Genomic DNA, 20,330 nt, shown 5'->3' on the forward strand with positions numbered 1-20,330 from the left:
GGCTGCCTAGCCATGGGATGTCAGAGTGCAGAGTGGGGAACCCAGACAATGCATAGGGAGCATTGTACCAGCAGTTCCGCACTCCCCCCCAGGAATGCCCCCTTTTGCCCCACTCCGCGCTGTTCTTATGAGCCTGGAGCCCGGGCACAATCTGTGCCACTTACGAGGCAGCAGGGGAGAGGGCTGGGAGGCAGATTGGTCGGTTCTCTGGGAACCGACCAATCCTATGGCCATCTAGCCGATGTCCAGTGGCCATAAGATTGTGTCCTTAGTTACAGAACACACAACAAGTGTTTTTACATGTTTTCAAATAAGTTACTATTGATATTGTACACCTCCCTGGAATCTCATGTGATAAAGGGCAGTATAGAAAGGATGTGGGCACATCTGGGGAACCCCAGAGGGCCAAAGTGGGACCCCAGGCAGGCCAGATTTGGCCTGCGGGTATAAGGTTCTGCACCCCTACAATACAGGGAACCACCTATCCACAGTGCCTCCATGTTGTCAGGATTTAGCTCGAGTTCAGGATTTAGCTCGAATTTTAGTTCGAGTTTGTTTTGTTTTTGGTAAAGATGTTTTTGTACTTCTGCAAACCCGAGTCTTTCCCTAACCCTGATGATCCCTCCCTCTTGTGCATGGAAAGTGTTTTGGCTATGTTATGGCACTTGTTTCTGAACATCAGAAACTGAGGGAGTTATTTAGGGACTGCACTCTGATGTGAACACAGGATTTAATCTTTGCTTAAGGCATGAATGCATGGCATGTGACCTATCAAGACAAACGCATTACATGTGCCTTGTATGGTGCCCCACCAAGGGCTCAATAAACCTCCCGTTTTTTATGCTTGCCTGGGACTGCTTAAACAGAGGCTGTTGTCACCAGGCAGGTCACACGGTACATACATTTATTACATTTCTATAACAACCAATAGCCAAAGCTCCCTGGATGGTTCACAACCATTAAAACCATAACATGCTACATAAGAGACATTATAATAGTTTAAAAGTTGAAAACTACAATACAAAGTATGAGTAAAAACCTATATAAAACCTAGCAGCAATGCAAAGATTTGAAATACAGTGACAGGTTCAAACCAACAGAACTGCCACATCGCTGGTTAGGGCTCCATTTAATTAATTAATTAATGTGCAATCATAGAATCATTGAACAGTACGGTCCAAGATATGGTTGGATATCTCTAGATTTCCGAGCTTATGGTCCATTTTGCAAAAGAATATGAAGTGTGTTTGACAACATGTTCACCTTTGAAAGACATGCAAGGAAAAATGCAAACATTTCTAAAATGCAAACAAACACCCCAAAATGTGTACATTTGAAAAATGTGCACACAAAATGGGGATGGAACAGATGTAGCAGTAGAAAACTGAGAACCTGGATGAAACTGAGCTTGACAAATTTACTTCAGCATCTTTAGAGTCTGTCTCCGGGTAGCCCTTGTAAAAGGAACAAGAAGAGGCTGCTGCCATTTGGTCAACAACTCCAGGTAGAGCTCTTCCGAATCTATACCTCAGACCTCCCATTCTTCACTTGGTTGCCTGCTGACCTTGGTCTTGCTTTGCCCTGAATCCAACCCAGTCTATTTTCCCATTCCCTTAGCTTTTCCCTTGATCCTCCTCTATGAATCACTTGGTATAGGCTTGCCCCCTAACACATGACTCTACAACTGAGGTAACTGAGGCCTATTTATATCTATTAACTGTTGTGATTGTGGTGGTTGAGGGGCAGAATATCCTAGAATGATGCAGCAATAAAACTTCAGAGCACAGAAGATACAGACTCTAATTTAGAAAGGGCAACTCAGTGTTGACTATCCAAGGAGACATTTTCTAAAAAGGAGAGCAAGATTTTAATTTTCACATCCAGACAGCTGTTCCTGCTAAAATATTAACAAACGTATTGACTACGAGTCTAAGGGACTCGTCTTACCAAGACTGTGGCCCATAAATCCAAGTTTACTTCCCCACTCTGTCTGATCTCGCAATACAAATCAAAGTTCAGTTAAAAAAAGAACAGCCTAAATAAACCAGACAACCAAAGTATGCATGAAAATTAAATCCTTCTTTACATTTTGCACAACCTATTAGGGATGCTTACACCCCTCCCCCCCCCCCAATGGGGCCATAGGCCCTTGCAGACTAATCTTGCACCTCAGTTTGGACACCACAGCAGAAATCCTTCCTTGTGTGTGCACCGGTAGCAGTCCGAGTGGCCCTCCTTTTCCCACATCAACTGAACACGTGGATGGCAAGGAAGTGTTTCCACCATAGATTATAAAGGAAATAATAACATTTGCACGTAATTTCAATGTGTGTTGTGGAGTTTCATATTGAACCGCTCTATTGAATCTAATTGCTGAATCTGTGTTGGCAAGCCTCTAAAATTGAGATGATTCAAAAACAGAATTTCTGCAGCCTTGCTAATACGGTTCAACACTTTGTTTCTGTGTTAAAGACACCTCCTGCGTAAGGTTCTTCTATGCATGACGTTCCTTTTTGGAGATACAATTCAGTTATGAAGTCTGATACACTGTAGTGCCACACACATTACAGGTTGTTTTAAAATGTTCCATGCATTAACAATGGTTAATCTGGAAGGGCTGCTGCGATGTAAGTAAATTGTGTTTCTAGTCTAACATTAAGGACTGAATCAGATGGTCAAGTAGCAATCAAGGAGGGAATTTTCATCAGCTTGTATTCTGTTAGGTTCACATCAATCTTTGTAAACTGGGTAATATGGGGAGAACAAGTCTGTGTTTTATTTCTCTGATTAAACCTGCCGTCTGTTTCTGGAATTAAACTTTTTTTTAAAAAAAGAAAAGAAAGTAACAGCACATATACGAAGAACCACAGCTCAGTGGCAGCACACATCCCTTGCACATAGATGGCCCTAGGTTCAATCCCTGGCATTTCCAGATGAAAGAAGACCTGGGCTTCAGACCCTGGAGAGTTGCAGCCAATCAAATTAAGAAATACTGGGTTTGGGAGAACAGTGGTCTGGCTCTAGGGTTGTACAAATTGTGTAAAATCCGTTGCCTCTGCATTTCATGGATTGTCGGGCACCTGTCGTTCTGCCATCCACTCATTGACGGAATCAGATCTTTTCAAGCTCCCGAATTTGCGCAAATTCCCCCCAAATGTGCAACCCCTCATGTGCATTTTCATACTTTAGCCTATGGGGAAAATATGCATTTTCAACTTTTTTTTTTAATTTTACATCTTTTTCTATTACTAAATTTGCATAAAATTCCAGAAAGTTTTAAAAAAATGGTCAGGAAGTCCCCCGAAATTTTTGCAACTCAGGGAAACCCAGTCCGCTGTAGAATCTGTGGCTTGTATTCATAGAAATCTGGACTCATTTGATTCTATTGCAGATTTCTCCGACATCCCTATCTGGCACAAGAAAAGAGGATGCAGCCAGGAAAGCATGTGCTGTAACACTGAGCTGCAACCTTTCTCCAGCATAAAGACAGCTTCATATGAAGTTATTTTTCTCAATTTTGTTACAGGGAAGTTTTGCCATCCCTGTCTCCAGATGTTGGCTCAGCTTCAGACTGAAACAAAAGCCATGGGTTCCAAGGGGAAGCTTCCACTTTCCAGCCATTCCAGAGGGCCAAGCAAGTTAGTGCCATCTTGAGGGTAACCCTTTGCCTTGCTGCGGAGGTGTTTTATTTTAAGTAGTCTGTATTTTTATTTTTATTTTTTTACTAATTGGATGCTGCTGTTGTGTAATTCAGTGAAGCTGGTGGTAGATTCAGGATAGATAAAAGGAAGTTCTTATTCACAGAGTACATAGTTACTATGGAATTCGCTACCACAAGATGTAGTGAGGGCCACCAACTTAGATGGTTCTAAAAGGGGATTAGAGAAATTCATGGAGAAGGCTGTCAATGACTACTACCTTCAAGATCAGAGACAGTACACTGGGAACATAAGCAGGAAGGTGCTACTGATTTCACATTCTGCTTGTGGGCTTCCCATAGACATCTGGTTGGCCATTATGTGAGCAGAATGCTGGTCTAGACAGGCCTTTGGTCTGATCTAGCATGGCTCCCCCTATACTCCTACGTTTATAATTGTTTTATCAACCTGTTTTTCTTAATCCTATATTATATTTTTTAATGTTTTATTATTTGAGTCACCTTCTGAGGACCTGGTCTTAAAACGTACCTTACAAGTGATTAAATAAATGAATAGACACACAAATAAACTACTTGGTAAGGTGCAATGGTAAGCATATAGTATCATCCTGTGGGCATTCCAACATCATTGCAGGCAAACAGGCTAACATGAATGTTTATGACAGAGGAGCTAGGAAGAGGGACAGGATGACACAACACAATTTTGAAATAATCACCATAGAAAGCTTTCCGAGGGGAAAAGTGTAACCTGCTAATAGATCAATAAGTAATTTCTTGCGAGAGGAACTATTCCTTCTTCAGCGAAGTAGCAAGGTTGTTAAATCAAACCCAAACTTAATACATTAACAAAGTTGAGATTAATCTAAACTGCTAAAATTCTCGGCTGCTCTACTTAAGCTTATCTCAACTGATCATTTATTTATGTTGCCATAAAAACCCAGACGCTTTCCACGGCGATTGCTACTGCTTTGCTCCAAGGCAACTTGAAATTACCCTGCTCAACTTTTCAGGGTGACAACTGTGTTTTCCGCTCAAAATTTATCACTGAACGGTAATGGCGGGATCAGTCGGCTCTCGTCAGGATTAACAACGTACCCAGCCAAATGGGATCATTACCATTCCTCTGACAGATTCCTTTTCTAATCTGCTAGTACTAATACATCCTTCCCTGACATTCATATAAATGAACTGCAATAGATTATTATAGCTGAGAAGACTGATGCCAGCTGGCTCTAAAAACAGATGAGTTGGGCGCTGGATTCAAGGTGTTTCCCCCACCTCCATGGATCTGTTTTGGATTGGACTGACCATCCAGATCAGGGGTGCAGAAACTCAGACCTGGGGACCAAATCCAGCCTGCCTGGGGTCCCAATTCAGCCCTCCAGGGTTCCCCAAATGGCCATGCACCCTTTCCTGCAACCCACCCATCATTGGGTGGTTTTCTTGGCTTTGGTGAAGTGTTGTTTCCTGTTCTGAAAGGTTGAAAGGCCCCTCCTATGGCTTAGTTACTGGCAGTGAGAATGTTAAGTAACTGCTCTTAGGGCATTTTAGCCCCACCCCTTCTGGCTCCAGCCTTCCCCCCAGCCCCACTGTAATATATCCTCTGTGAGCTTCTCCAAAATGGAACTGGCCTTTGGGCTGAAACAGGTTCAACAGCCTGGATTCAGATGGTCCTGTCCAAACTGAAATGGATCTTGATCCTTACGCAGTTCCAGAGACTGGCATTGCAAGACTAGGGATGTACAAACCCAACCCCATCCGGGTTCTCTGGGCAATCGCCCAGCCCCTGACCCCACTCACCGGTCTCTGGACCACACTTGAGCCCCTCCTGTGGTCGGCGAGCAGCCCGCACTCACCCTGGCAGCCTCATGGAGCTCCGCAGTCACCATTTTTTTAAAATAAAAATAAAATGGTGATCACAAAAATGTGCATATTTGTGTATGCACAAAAATGCACATTTTTGCAAAAGCGCGCATTTCTGCATACTCAGATATGTGTATTCGCAAATGCGCAGTTTCACATATGCAAATATGTGCATTCGTAAAATGCACATTTTCACGCATATGCAAATACGCACATTTTTGCAATCACCATTTTATTTTTCAAAAAATGGTGACTGCAGAGCTCGACAAGGCCACCAGACTGAGTGTGGGCCACTCACTGATTGTGGGCAGGGGGCAAGCAGAGGCAGGAGCTCAGTGAGCAGGGCTCGGGGTGTGGGCAGGGGGGGTTCCGTCAGATTCCCTGACAGAATTGGGTGCCCGTGCCATTCCTGTCCAAGACCCTGCTGTATTCAAACCACCACCACCACCACCACCACTCATGCACAAATTTCATATTACTTGGCAAAGGTAATATGTAAAGCAGGAAGAGTTCCATTTGAAGACTCTTCTGGGCACATGTGATGTGTCCAGGACAGATGAAGGCTGGAGCTCCTCTCCATGTCACCCAATTGCACAGGATGAATCACACACCAAACAGTGACACCTGTGACATTTGAGAGATCTGGAAAAATAATCCACTTACCCTGAATTGTTTCCAGAATGGATTTTAGAAGGTGGGCAGGGGTGTGTGTGTCCTGCTTGTCACAAGCTGTGAGACTTCTAGTTACAGAGTGACTGGAATATTCTAAGGCAAGTCTGAAAATTAAATACAGCACTAGCTTCACAACCTAAGGATACAGTTTGCTACCTCATCCGGTTCTTACCAATCACTACAACAGCCAAAAGAGAAGCCTCCTGCTTTATTGAGGAGATTCAGAACCCAATCTACAGCCTTGTTATTTCCCACTGAAGTCAGCAGGTCTAAAATGGTTTAAAATCCTGCCTTTCACTGTTCACCAATAGGATTAGTCTCTCCCCGATGCCAAAAAATCTCTTCCAAAAATTGGATTGAAATTTATAAATAACTTAACTTGGGAGAGAGAAAAAAAAGTTACTCAATGGCAGGAAATCAATTTCAGAAAAGGACAGTATTGTAGTAGCCACAGCAAAAGCAGGAATCGAAACACAGAGATAAATAGTCACATTATATTCTGCTGACAGTACTTACGATGTGCAGCTCTAAGTAATCGCCGAGCCCAGTAGAGCTATCCACTCGCACCAAGACGGCTTCTTTCTGAACTGTACTAAACCCTATTGCCAGTCTATCTGCCCGCGTACTGGGCCGATCGTTGGGAGGCCACGTATATGTGATCTGTCCACCACCTTTGCTAAATATATATGTTGTTCCAGCTGTAAGAGAGAAAGAAAATTCATTAGTCTTTTTATAGTCTAACCCTTAAAACACACACGAGCACGCGCGCGCGCACACACACTCACAATCAAGTCCTGTATATATTGCAAGATTTTTATTTTTTTTTAAAATGTCTTTATTAGGGATTGATGAATCTGTCAAGTTTGGTTTCAATCAGTTTCTCATTTCTCGAGTCTGAAGTACAGTTTGTCTTGAACTCTGAGAAATGTTCCAATCCTACATTTGGTTCGTCCCCAACTTTGCATGAAAATTTGTACACATTTTGGTGTGTATTTCTCTGAACACATGCATTTTTGTACACAATTTTGCATAACATAGACATTTTGTGCAAGTGATTTTCCTAATCTAAAGCATTTTTGTACATTATTTTCACTTATATCTATCTATCTTGGATAGCAAAATTCAGAGAAATGAAAATTTCAAGGGATAAGTGGGTTTCAGTTTGAAAGTGCAAAATTAAATATTTTCACATTAAAATGTGGACTGAATGAATTTTCCCCCATCCCTACTTTAAGTATCATTTCACAAATTACAGTCTTGGCATTATGACCCTCTGAGAAACACTCCTCAATCTTTTGTCTGTTTTGTACTTGTGTTAGGGATGGCCTTATACTTAGGCAAACCTATAGTCACTTACTGGGCAATAAGTCTTAGTGAAGCCAGTGGGCTTACTTCTGAGTAGGCAGCCACAAGATTGCATTGTAAATAATTGATCAGTTACCACAGACAGCCTGACTTCTAGTTCCTCAGAACTTCTCTTTGTCTCTCTCTCTCTCTGCTCAACTGCCACTAAAATTCTGAAAATGTGGAATCACACAGACCATTTCCTTTTTGTCAGAACATTTGGTCTGTATGTTTTCAAGCATCTTTTCCTCTTAATTTACACATTTCTGGAAATCTGTGTATTTTCCAAGCGGGTAGAAACCACTTGCTTATTTTTGGGTGGCTCCATTTTACTTTCAAACTGATAGACACTACTACTCCTGAGTTCACAATTTGAAGGAACAATGGAAAAAAAAATTCTACTCATGAGTCTGGAATACCAAAAGAAAGCGCATATTAGTGGGAAGGCCCAGGTTCAAATCCCTGTTCTCTGGGAGAACCTGGGCATGTCACTATCCCTCAGCCTACTTTACCTCATAGGGCTGTTGTGAGGATAAAAATGCTGACTTGAGCTCCTTGTAGAAATGGTGGGATATAAATGTAATAATAAATATATAAATTAGATCCATAGGGGCACAACTCATCTCTTGATGTAATGAACCTGCATGTGTGAATCAATCTTTGATATCATCGCCCAGAGTGGCTGGGTGACCAGTCAGATGGGAATAAATAAATAAAATCTTGCAACTGAATGTGTGAATTTAATCCTTTGAAAACCATCATTTTTAAATGTTGCAAGATGAAAGCAGATTCAGTCGGTAGCATTTAATATAGGATACCTCATTTACAATTCACCACTGCATGTTACACTTAGCTACACGCAGATCATCATGCATGTGTGAACCAGCCTTTAATCATGGAACTGGGAAGAACTGAACCATTCAGGGATGTGAAATGGAAAATTTTCCAAAATGCAAAATTTCCCAGTGGTTTATTTTTTGGCAGAAAACTTTGCATTTCATAAGTTTATTAGCAAAACTGCATGTATGCCAATTGCAAAAACAATATTGGGCAAGTTTGGCAATTTCAAAGTTGTAATTAATGCTTTTCAAGTAATTATCCCAAGCAAGTATGTGAGAGAATACATATATGTCATTGAAATACATATATGTCTCACAGTGAAAACTGAAATGGAACTAATAAATAGAAACAACCAGACTGAAGGTGCCCCAACAACCATAGTGGAAGAGTTGAACTCTGTGGAAACAGATGAGTGGTTGTCAGCATATCATGCACATTTCTTTGGGGTGTTAAAATTAATTAGGGTGCAATCCTATAGGGATAGGCAGCCGCCTCTGAACTCAGATGCGAGCGACCACTGATACAATGCAGGGTAGGAGAAGCATGGAGGGGATCATCCCCTCCCGACTCTAGCCACCCTCTATTTGCAGCTAGGCAGCCGATTTCAGCTGTGTAGCCGCGGGAAGATGGAGCGGGGGAGGCGGTTGCAGGGTGACACATAGGATGTGTCGTAATAGTATTTCTGCCTTCCCCGCCCACCGACGTCCCCCAGAATGCCCCGTTTTCACCACTCCCTGCTCCTCTTCCGAGCACAAAGCATGGGGTCATTCTGATCTGCCTGCGAGGCAGCGCAGGGGCGGGGGAGGTCAGTTCTCCAGGAACCGACCTTGGAGCATGGTCTCCAAGGTCAGTTCCCAGAAATTGACATATCTGATGGCCGTCTAGTCACTTACTAGCAGCCATAGGATTGCTCCCTTAATGTGACAACAGTTTTCAGTACCTTGCTGTGCATTTTTCTTAAATTAAAACAGTGTAAGAAAACTACATGTTATTGTCTTTAAATTTTAGAAGTATTCCAATAAAAGAATTCTACATAATATGTGCTATAATTTTGCAGGGGTGGGCAATTTGTGGCTCTAGCCAGCATAGCCAATGGTGAGGGATAATGGGAGCTAGAGGCCAAAACATTGGGAGGCCCTTAATTGATGCCCCTGCCCTAGGTATCAGAACATTTTCTGATACAAGCTGAAAAAAATCTTATGCAAATGAACCTAATACGGACTGGAAAACTTTCCAGAAAATTCTCCAATTCACCATTTTCCAGAAAACCCACATAATTGTAACCACTATTGTCAGGTATGTCCATCCACTTCCCAATATATCCCAAACAAAATGCCCTATAACTGTGGAGAATTTTATTTCACTTTGTAAATCATTTGAACTTGCACTGTTTGTAATCCTGAATGTGAATGTCTTTTTTCAAAAATAACTTGCAAATTCCCAAAGTTGTGATCATATTTGAAAAATGTGTATTTTGAAAAATGCACACCAACGTGCATTTTAAAAATACACACTTTCACCTTTTAGTCAGTTGGGAGGGTGCACTTTTGAAAAAATAAGCATGAAAATGTACACTTTCCCATTCAAAATGTGCACTTTTCACGTTTGAACAAAAAGAAAAGCAGATTGCAAATAAGAATGAGAGCGATACCAACTGAGCTACAAAGTGGACTTTGGAGAAGCTTGATGAACTCAAGCATCCCTGGTTATTATTTTCCCTTTTCTTTATTTTCTTTATTTAAAATCTGAATCACCCAATAGCCAAAGCTCTCTGGGTGGTTCACAAGAATTGAAGGTTCTCACATCCCTACCTACAACCTGATAGTTCAAGTATGAACTAAAACCTTCCTGGAAAAAGCTAAGTTAGAATCCTTCAGCCTGCTCTGCTAACTTTTCCTGGCCTAGAATGCAGTTTCAATATTCAACCATGCAACGGCTCCTCCCTACCTCCAACACTTGATTCTGAAATAATAAGGTCCCAGGAGAACTATACCACATTTTTCCCCGAACAGGTAGATTGTCCCTAAATAAATCAGAATATAGTTTGAAACAAGCACAAGAAAATGCAAACAGGATGCCTTCTGGGAGATGTCTATATAGTAATGTGTACCTTTATAACTAACCACAGAAACCTCTCAGCTAATTGAGATAATAAACTGCTGAGCCACCCACCCTTCTGTGTCTCTCAGGGAAGAAGGCAGCAACTAAAATAAAAGTCTCCTTCCTAGACAAGTTTTTAGGAGGAGGGGAGCTTAGCTCATTTCCATCTGCTGTCTCCCCAAACACCAGGGGGAAAGGGACGAAGCACAATCATGTGTAGAGGCCAAGCCACACATTATAATGAATGCAAAGAATCCAGCTATCTCTCTGTTTTTGTTTTACTTAATTAATTACAGGTATATGGGAAAACGTCTATTTCTGCTTCATTGACTACGCTAAAGCCTTTGATTGTGTGGATCACAACAAACTCTGGCAAATTCTGAAAGAGATGGGGGTACCAGACCACCTTACCTGTCTCCTGAGAAACCTGTATGAGGGTCAAGAAGCAACAGTAAGAACCAGACATGGAACAACCGAGTGGTTCAAAATTAGGAAAGGAGTACGACAAGGCTGCATATTGTCGCCCTGCTTATTTAACTTATATGCAGAGTACATCATGAGAAACACCAGGTTGGATGAATCACAGGTCGGAATTAAGATTGCCAGGAGAATTATCAACAACCTCCGATATGCAGACGATACCACCCTAATGGCAGAAAGCGAAGAGGATCTAAAGAGCCTCTTGTTGAGGGTGAAAGAGGAGAGTGCAAAAGCTGGTTTGAAACTCAACATTAAAAAAACGAAGATCATGGCAACTGGCCCCATTACTTCCTGGCATATAGAAGGGGAAGAAATGGAAGCAGTGACAGATTTTATTTTCTTAGGCTCCAAGATCACCACAGACGGTGACTGTAGCCATGAAATTAAAAGACGCTTGCTCCTTGGGAGGAAAGCTATGGCAAACTTAGACAGCATAGTAAGAAGCAGAGACATCACCTTGCTGACAAAGGTCTGTCTAATCAAAGCTATGGTTTTCCCAGTAGTGACATATGGCTGTGAGAGCTGGACTATAAGGAAGGCTGAGTGCCGAAGAATTGATGCTTTCAAACTGTGATGCTGGAGAAGACTCTTACAAGTCCCCTGGACTGCAAGGAGGTCAGATCAGTCAATCCTAAAGGAAATCAACCCTGAGTGCTCATTGGAAGGACAGATACTGAAGCTGAAGCTGAAATATTTTGGCCATCTAATGTGAAGAGAAAAGTCACTGGAGAAGACCCTGATGCTGGGAAAGACTGAAGGCAAATGGAGAGGGGACAGCAGAGGATGAGATGGCTAGATAGCATCACTGATGCAATGAATATGGACTTGAGCACGCTCCAGGAGAGAGCGCAGGACAGGAAGGCCTGGCATGCTATGGTCCATGGGGTCACGAAGAGTCGGACACGACTGAACGACTGAACAACAACAATATGGGAAAAACTTTTATTGAGACCATAGCTGATGGGGAAGGGAGGCTTACGCCTTTTCTCCCTTGCTGCAATCGGGTCAAAAAACCCTCTCCCCCGTACTTACACTGATATAAGATTTGGGGGGGGGGAGTTCCCCTTGCCACCAGTGGGAACTTTTTTCTAAGCCCCTCAGCTGCAGCTGGGGAAGGGGGATTGCATCCCGATCCCAGCTAGGGAGGAAAGGGAGACGCACCCCACTCCCTGTGCACTGCAATCCCACTAACCATTCAGCTAACACGTGAGTAGTTTTCTAAGCCAAGATGTAGATGCATGCTATGCATTTGGTGTAACATGTAGTTTGGACCTGAGCCCCTGACATGAGCTCTGGATCTCATTTGCTCTGCCTTCAACAGAAAGACTGTAAAGACCAGATCAGACTGGCAGAGTACATTTCTCAAACATCTCATCTGTTTTACTTCCAGAAGAGTCTTGCGGTCCTCCAGTTTGACACCTCCCTAACAAAACAAAACAAAAATGAAGCAGCAGTAATGTTTCAAGCAAGTGCCTCTCATAAGCACTAAAATCTATCGAGAATGAAATTTAACCGCACAGTGTTCTCATAGCTTCCTGGAGCCATAAATAACCCTCTCTGTCCTAAAGTCACTTAGCAGCTGATTTTCCCAACCGCTTCTCTAAAACCAAGCCCTTAAGTGAAAACCCCCTGTTTTTTCAACAACACACAAGCTTGTTTTAAACTCAGTTTATCTTCTCTGACTAGCAGGAGCCCTGCTCATAACCTCATACCTGATTGTCTGTCTGTCTGTCTGTCTGTCTGTCTGTCTATCTCTTTCTTTCTTTCTTTCTTTCTTCCTTCCTTCCTTCCTTCCTTCCTTCCTATCTATTTACACATATTAAATGGAGAGACTAGAGACTGAACAGAGGGTACAAGATAAAACGGGGACTGAACCTAGGATTTTCTGCATGTGAAGTATGAGCTCTGCATCTGAGCTATGCATTTGCCATGGGTGGATGAGAATTTAATTTCTGCTAAGCATGCAAAAATGTCCCAAGCAGGAGCACTGTTTTCAAGAAGTCTCTGAAAATTCTTGAATTTCCAACTGCATTTGAAAAATGCGTATTTAAAAACAATGCACATTTTGAAATGGGCATTTTTGGGGAGGGGGGAAATGCATTTTCATGCTTTAGTCAATGGGGGGGGGAAGAGCACACTTTTGAAAAGTATGCACAGAAATGCACACTTTCACATTTAAATGAGCCAAAAAACAGGTTGGAAATGGGAGCAAGCTGAAACAAATAGGCGCGTTCACAAAATGCACACTTTTGCACACATGCAAGTGTGTTTGGGGGAATTTAGGCAAGTTCGAAAAGCCTTGTTTCTCCAATCCCTAGTATTTGCTATCCCAAGCAAGCAGCAACACACACACCTGCCCCTCAAAGAAACCTCAGTAGCCCACTTGGCTTCTTTCCACTTGGTGGGTCACACGTTATTCAGGCCTGGTCTTGTTCATGCAACAGCAATTGCATAGAAGACATTGTGGGAGACTGGGAATGCCTAAGAAATAAATCCAGGCAATGGTTTTATGAGGTTGATCAGTTTGTGGCAGAAAAAATAGTGAATGGGATGGCAAGGACTTGCTTCAGCAGTCATGCGCTTGTGCTAAAGACAATGAATCCAGCCTATGAAGACACATCTGATTTGTGGGAGATGCCATGCAGTTTAAAAAGTGCTGGTAATTGGAACACATCAGATTTTTCTTTCCCTTTTAAACACAGATCTTTACTCATTTAATTAGGGTTTTTTACATAAAACTTTTTTGGGTTTGCGGAAGGGCTAACAAACTAAGCTGACAGGCCATGTAAATTAGCTCTATGTCTTCTTGCCAAATTATGGATTGTCTCACTAGGCATAAAGGGCAAAGTAGAATCCATTTGTGCTGGCACTGTTTATATCAGATATTAGTTGTAAGATGCAGGAGGCTGGATATTAACCCTCATGATTCTGAGGAACCCAAATGAAGGGTATTCATGCCAAGAATCTGGTTTCATCATAAATTCTGATTTTAACTGAGGAAATGAATGAATGAATGAATGAATGAGCAACTGAGTCATTTGTACAAACCTTCTAGCCAGACTTTCAATGTTCTACCTTGCAAAATTGCATATGAGGTAGGTTTCAGCTTATAAACTCATGCTGCATATACTAAAATGAAAACCGTTCATTTTAAACTGTTGCAAGACTAATTTTTTGAATAACTTTCCACCCTTCACTTTTTCTTTTTTCTTTTCTTTTCTTTCCTTCTTTCTTTCGCAATAATAACACTCCTCAGACAGGGGAAATAAAAGAGGTATAATGCAGTGCAATCCTATGCCTGTCTTCTCAGAAGCTAGTCCGATGGAGTTTAATGGAGCTTGCTCCCAAGTAAGTTTGTATAGATTGCAGCCTCATTGGCTAAAGATGGCTTCATGTTTTGCATTTTGCACTAGAAAATGTAATACTGTAAAATATTTGAGCTTTTTATAATATTCCTTGTGCTTTGAAATGACTTTTTATAACAAGTACACATTTCTGGCAAAAAAAGTCTTAAAAATTTGTGTGAAAATGAGAAAGCCTTGGATTGCTGTAGTTTTTACAATGTCTATCACTAGGGATGTGCAAACCCACCGCCAGCCAGGTTCTACAGGTGCCCAGCCCATGCTTGAGCCCGTCCCGTGCTCAGCAAGCAGCCCACACTCACCCCAGCAGCCTTGTCAAGCTCTGAGGTCGCCATTTTTTGAAAAATAAAATAGCGATCACAAAAATGTGCATATTTGCATATGCACGAAAATTCACATTTTGCGAATGCACATATTTGCATGTGCGCAAAAATGCACATTTGCAAATGTGCACATTTGTGTAAGTGCAAAAATGCACATTTCGTGCATGCATAAATATGTGCATGCACAAAATGCACATTTTTGCACACATGCAAAAATGCAATTTTTTGTGATTGCCATTTTATTTTTCAAAAGATGGCAACCGTAGAGCTAGATGAGGCCGCCGGGGTGAGTGCGGGCCGTGCGCTGAGCACAGGCAGGAGGCAAACAAGGGCAGGGGCTTGGTGAGAGGGGCTCAGGGTTGCAGGCAGGGGGAGTTCTGCCAGATTCCCGGACAAAATCGGGCACCTGCACCATCCTTACCTATCACTCCCTCTAATGGCAAACTCAGTATACCGTGCCAACAGGATTGAAGCCAAACAGAGCTGCTAAAAGGTATCAGCATGCTCAGATATCAGCAGGATATAGCAGCCTTCCCCAATGTGGTACCATCTGGAGGTTTTAGAATACAAGTCCCATAATTCCTGATCACTGGCCATCCTGGCTGGGGTTGATGGGAGTTGTAGTATACACCATCTGGAGGGTACCATGCTAGGAAAGGCTGACTTATAGTATCCTGAAGGAAGGCATGACTGGTTGTCCTGAACAGTAAACAGGAACAACCCTGTTAGGGGATGAGGACTGCTGGCAAGGGACGGGTTGCACCTCACAAAGGCTGGGAAGAATGTGTTTGGCCACAGCATGAAGAACTTTATCCAGAGGGCTTTAAACTGAATCCTACAGGGAAAGGAGATGTAAAGTTGGGGGTAAAAATGGAAGAAGGCTCATGCACTGCAACGGAGAGAACAGCTCTAATATGTACGAAACACTTACCTGGTTTCGTCCAGGGACATCCATGGGGGGGGAGGTGCTCCGTCCCTCCTTCCGAAATCCTCAATGGGGGGGAGGCGATCCGTTCCTCCCCCCGGAATCCTGCCTGGCCAGCTCCGCTCCGCAGCCAGGCTGCGGAGCCACCGGCCAGGCCAACCCGCAACAGGGCCTACAGCCGCTGCCGGGCTGCTGAGGACGCAAATGGCATCCTGAGTAGGGGACGCCATTTGCGTCCCTATGTTAGCCCATGATAGGCTATGTAAATATTTACGTAGCCTATCACAGCAAGCCAAAAAAAAACAACAGCAGCGTACGCAAATGGTGGTGGCTACGGCAGCCACCATTTGCGTTCCTTTTTTTTCGCCGTTTTATACTACGTAAATATTTACATAGGCTATTATGGCGAAAAGAAAAAGGAATGCAAATAGCGCCCACTACACCATTTGCATTCCCCTTTTTTTTTTGCCGTAATAGCTTACATGAATATTTACGTAGGCTAAAACAGCGAAAAAAAGGGAACGCAAATGGCGGCCGCCGTAGCTGCTGCCATTTGCGTACGCTGTGGTTTTTTTGGCTTGCCGTGATAGGCTACATGAATAGTTATGTAGCCTATCACGGCCTCTGCAGGGACGAAAATGGCGTCCCTGTGTTAGCCGTGATAGGGTAGGTTATTATTTAAGTTGCCTATCATGGCTCTGATGAGGAAGTGAATGGCGGCGACAGACGCAGCCTCCATTCGCAAGTCAGCGCAGACAGCAGCAGGTAAGTGCTCCGTTTCGCATGCCTTTCGTGGGGGGGGCAGGGGCTTTGTTCTGCCACGGATTTTGGGGGGCCTCACCAAGATCTGTGGTGGAATTCTCTGACATCCCTACAATAATAGTCTTCAGACACATGTAGGAAGAAAGCTAGACCATGAAGCACATGGTCTTCATTATCTATATACTAATGCCCAGAGTATGGGAAACAAACAGAACGAACTTGAACTCTTAATACAGGAGGGAATTTATGACTTGATAGGAATAACTGAGGCTTGGTGGGATGACTCTCATGACTGGAATACAGCAATGGAAGGATATAACTAACTTGTTCAAAAAGGACAGGAGGAACAGAAAGGGAGGTGGGGTTGCACTATATGTGAAAAATATTTATCTCTGCACAGAAATACAGGAGGATGAGCTTGGTAGCCCGATCAAGAGCATCTCGTTTAAAATAAATGGAGCAAAGAATAAAAGGAACATGGTGGTCGGAGTCTACTACCCGCCACCCAATCAAGGAGAAGACGAGGATGAAACTTTTGAAAAGCAAATAGCCGATGTTTCAAGGAAGCATGATGTAGTAGTAATGGGGGACTTTGAGTTCCCCGATATTTGTTGAGAGACAAATTCTGCAAAAGATGGCCTCTCCAGGAAATTCCTGACTTGTGTGGCAGATAACTTCCTCCTACAGAAAGTAGAGGTAGGAACTAGAGGATCGGCTATCCTTAACTTAATCCTAACCAACAGAGATGACTTAGTGGGTAAAGTGGCAGTTACAGGAACTCTGGGGAAAAGTGACCATGTTATACTTGAGTTCTTGGTTCTAAAGGAAGCAAAAGCCGAGTGTAGCCAAACCCATACCCTGGATTTTAGGAACGTGATTTTGATAAACTCAGAACAATGATAAGTAAGGTCCGACAGCAAGCGACACTAACATGAAAAGGAGTCCAAGATGGGTGGGAGTTTTTAAAAAAGGAAACTCTCAAGGCACAATCAATTACAAACAATTCCAACAAGAAGAAAAGGTGGAAGACAACAGAAGAAGCCAATGTGGCTTCACAAAAAGCTAAGAGATGACCTGAAAACAAAACAAAAAAGCACACATACAGGAAGTGGAAAGAAGGCCAAGCAACAAAGGAAGAGTACAGGCAGGTAGCACAGAATTGCAGGGATGGCATCAGGAAGGCTAAAGACCCCCCTGGCAAAGGTGAAGTACAGGCTGAAGGGGCAGGATTGCAGCTTGAGATCGATAGGCATATGGTCAAGGAACACCTAATTACTTTGAATGAGTTCAAATCTCCAGGGCCAGATGAACTGCATCCCAGAGTAATAAAGGAACTGGCAGAAGAACTCTCAGAACCACTTTCTATTATCTTTGAGCAATCATGGAGGATGGGTGAAGTGCCAGATGACCGGAGGAGGGCTAATGTTGTTCCTATCTTCAAAAAGGGTAAAAAGTAGGGATGTACAAAAGTTCTGCCACGGATCTCGGGGAGGCCGAATGCCAGTGCATTCGGCCCCCCGAAATTGGTGGCGGAACAGCCCCCCGCCCCCCTGGGATGGGACTTACCTTAGGCGGATCTTCCTGGCGGCGGCAGCAGTTCCGGCAGCGGTTCAGCAGCGGCGGCGGCCGGTCTTCCGACTGGCTGCCACTGCCGCCATTTCCAGGTAAAAAAAACACAAAAAAACGTGATAGGCTACGTAAACATTTACATAGCCTATCATGGCTGACTGCAGGGACACAAATGGCGGTGGCTATGGCCGCCGCCATTTGTGTCCCTGCTAGCCAGCGGCCGGATGTCCGGCTGCTGGCGGAGCCGGCTGACGGCTCCGCAGAATCCCTGCGGAGCGGAGCCGGCCAGCCAGGATTCCGGGGGGGAGGAACGGAGCACCTCCCCCCCGGCCAGAATTCCGGGGGGAGGGACAGAACGCCTCCCCCCCAGCATCAGCATAATCCGTGGAAAGGTAAGTACCTTTCGTACATCCCTAGTAAAAAGGAGGAACCTGGGAACTACAGACCAGTCAGTCTGACATCAATCCCTGGGAAAATTCTGGAGCAGATGGTAAAGCAATCAGTCTGTAAGCACCTTGAAAACAATGCAGTGATTACTCGAAGCCAGCATGGATTTGTCATGAACAAATCCTGCCACTGCCAGACAAATCTGATCTCATTTTTTGATCAGGTAACCTCCCTTGTGGACTGTGGGAATGTTTGGACATAATATACCTCAACTTCAGCAAAGCTTTCGACAAATTGCCCTATGATATCCTGATGATAGGGATGTTGGAGAAATCCACCATGGACTCCAGTGAGGCCGGACTCTTTGGAATCCGGCCCCCCGGAGTCTGTGGCGGAACGGCCTCCCCCCTGCCTCTCCCCAAAATCCCACCTGGGACGGACCTACCTGGTGGCTGATGCGGTGGCGGCAGTGGATGTGGCGGCAGAGGAGGCTCCGGCTTGTCTTCCGGCCGCTGCCGGGCTGCTGCGGCTGCAAATGCCTGCATTAAGCCTTACGTAGCCTATCATGGCAAAGACCATGGGCACAAATGGTGGCTGCTATGCCATTTGCGTCCCAGCGGCCGGAGCTGGCCGGCAGCTCCATGGACTCACCACGGAGCGGAGCCAGCCAGGGCCAGCAAGGATTCCAGGGGGGAGGAACGGATTGCCTCCCCCCCTGCAGACTCCCGCGGACCAAAGGTAAGCGGGTTTTGTACACCCCTACCTGATGAGCAAACTAGCTCAAAGTGGGCTAGATGAAACAACGATCATGTGGATCCACAGTTGGCTACAGAATCGGACTCAAAGAGTGCTTATCAATGGGACCTTCTCAAACTGGGGAGAGGTAATGAGTGGGGTACCGCAGGGCTCAGTCCTGGGCCCAGTGCTCTTCAACATTTTTATTAATGACTTGGTGGAGGGGGTGCAGGGAATGCTGATCAAATTTGCAGATGACACAAAATTGGGCGGGATAGCTAATACTTTGGAAGACAGAAACAAAATTAAAAGAGATCTGGATAGACTGGAGCGCTGGGCAGAAAACAACAGAATGACATTTAACAGGAATAAATGCCAACTTCTGCACCTAGGAAAAAGAAACCAAATGCACAGTTACAAGATGGGGGATACGTGGCTCAACAACGTTACAAGTAAGAAGGATCTTGGAATCGTTGTCGATCACAAGCTGACTACGAGCCAACAATGTGATGTGGCTGCAAAAAAGGCCAATTGGGCTGCATTAATAGAAGCATAGCTTCCAAATCCCGGGAACTACTAGTCCCACTCTACTACTCAGCACTGGTTAGGCCTCATCTGGAGTACTGTGTCCAGTTCTGGGCACCGCACTTTAATAAGGATGCAGACAAGCTGGAGAGGGTTCAGAGGAGGGCAGCAAAGATGATCAGGCGACTGGAAACAAAGCCCTATGAAGAGAGACTGAAAGAACTGAGCATGTTTAGCCTTGAGAAGACTGAGGAGAGATAGGATAGCGCTCTTCAAGTACTTGAAAGGTTGTCACAGAGAGGAAGGCCAGGATATCTTCATCATCCCAGAATGCAGGACACGGAATAATGGGCTCAAGTGACAGGAAGCCAGATTCCAGCTGAACATCAGGAGAAACTTCCTGACTGCTAGAGCAATACGACAATGGAACCAATTACCTGGGAAGGTGGTGGGCTCTCCCACTCTGGAGGCACTCAAGACGAGGCTGGACAGCCATCTGTCGGGGATGCTCTGACTTGGATTCCTTCATTGAGCAGGGGGTTGGACTCGATGGCCTTGTAGGCTCCTTCCAACCCTACTATTCTATGATTCTATGACATACTGCAATGTTTGTTGTAGATCTCACTTGTATTACACTAGATGGCAACTCTTGTTTACAGAATGTCATGCTATATACTTCCAACCACCACTAAAATCTTTTGGTCCAGATGAATTGAGGTCAGTGGGTGAAAGAGTCTAGAGATACACGTAAATATGGACTGTCATGCAATTAAGTCTTCCCCCTG

General features: G+C 44.0%; 1 protein-coding gene across 18 annotated transcripts in view; it reads right to left on the reverse strand.

Annotated features, from left to right (window-relative positions):
• The window catches only part of NRXN1 (neurexin 1), a 1,598,206-nt gene that overhangs the window by 417,922 nt on the left and 1,159,954 nt on the right, over nucleotides 1-20,330 (reverse strand). For all 18 annotated transcript variants that reach the window (XM_084829231.1, XM_084829225.1, XM_084829224.1 and 15 more), the window contains one exon: nucleotides 6,710-6,891. In XM_084829231.1, the coding sequence (XP_084685357.1) occupies nucleotides 6,710-6,891 (182 nt within the window). The remainder of the gene's footprint in view (nucleotides 1-6,709; nucleotides 6,892-20,330) is intronic.

Source organism: Heloderma suspectum, chromosome 1, assembly GCF_057233095.1.
Source record: "Heloderma suspectum isolate Gila_16-S chromosome 1, 16-S_ref, whole genome shotgun sequence".
NCBI classification, from domain to species: domain Eukaryota; kingdom Metazoa; phylum Chordata; class Lepidosauria; order Squamata; family Helodermatidae; genus Heloderma; species Heloderma suspectum.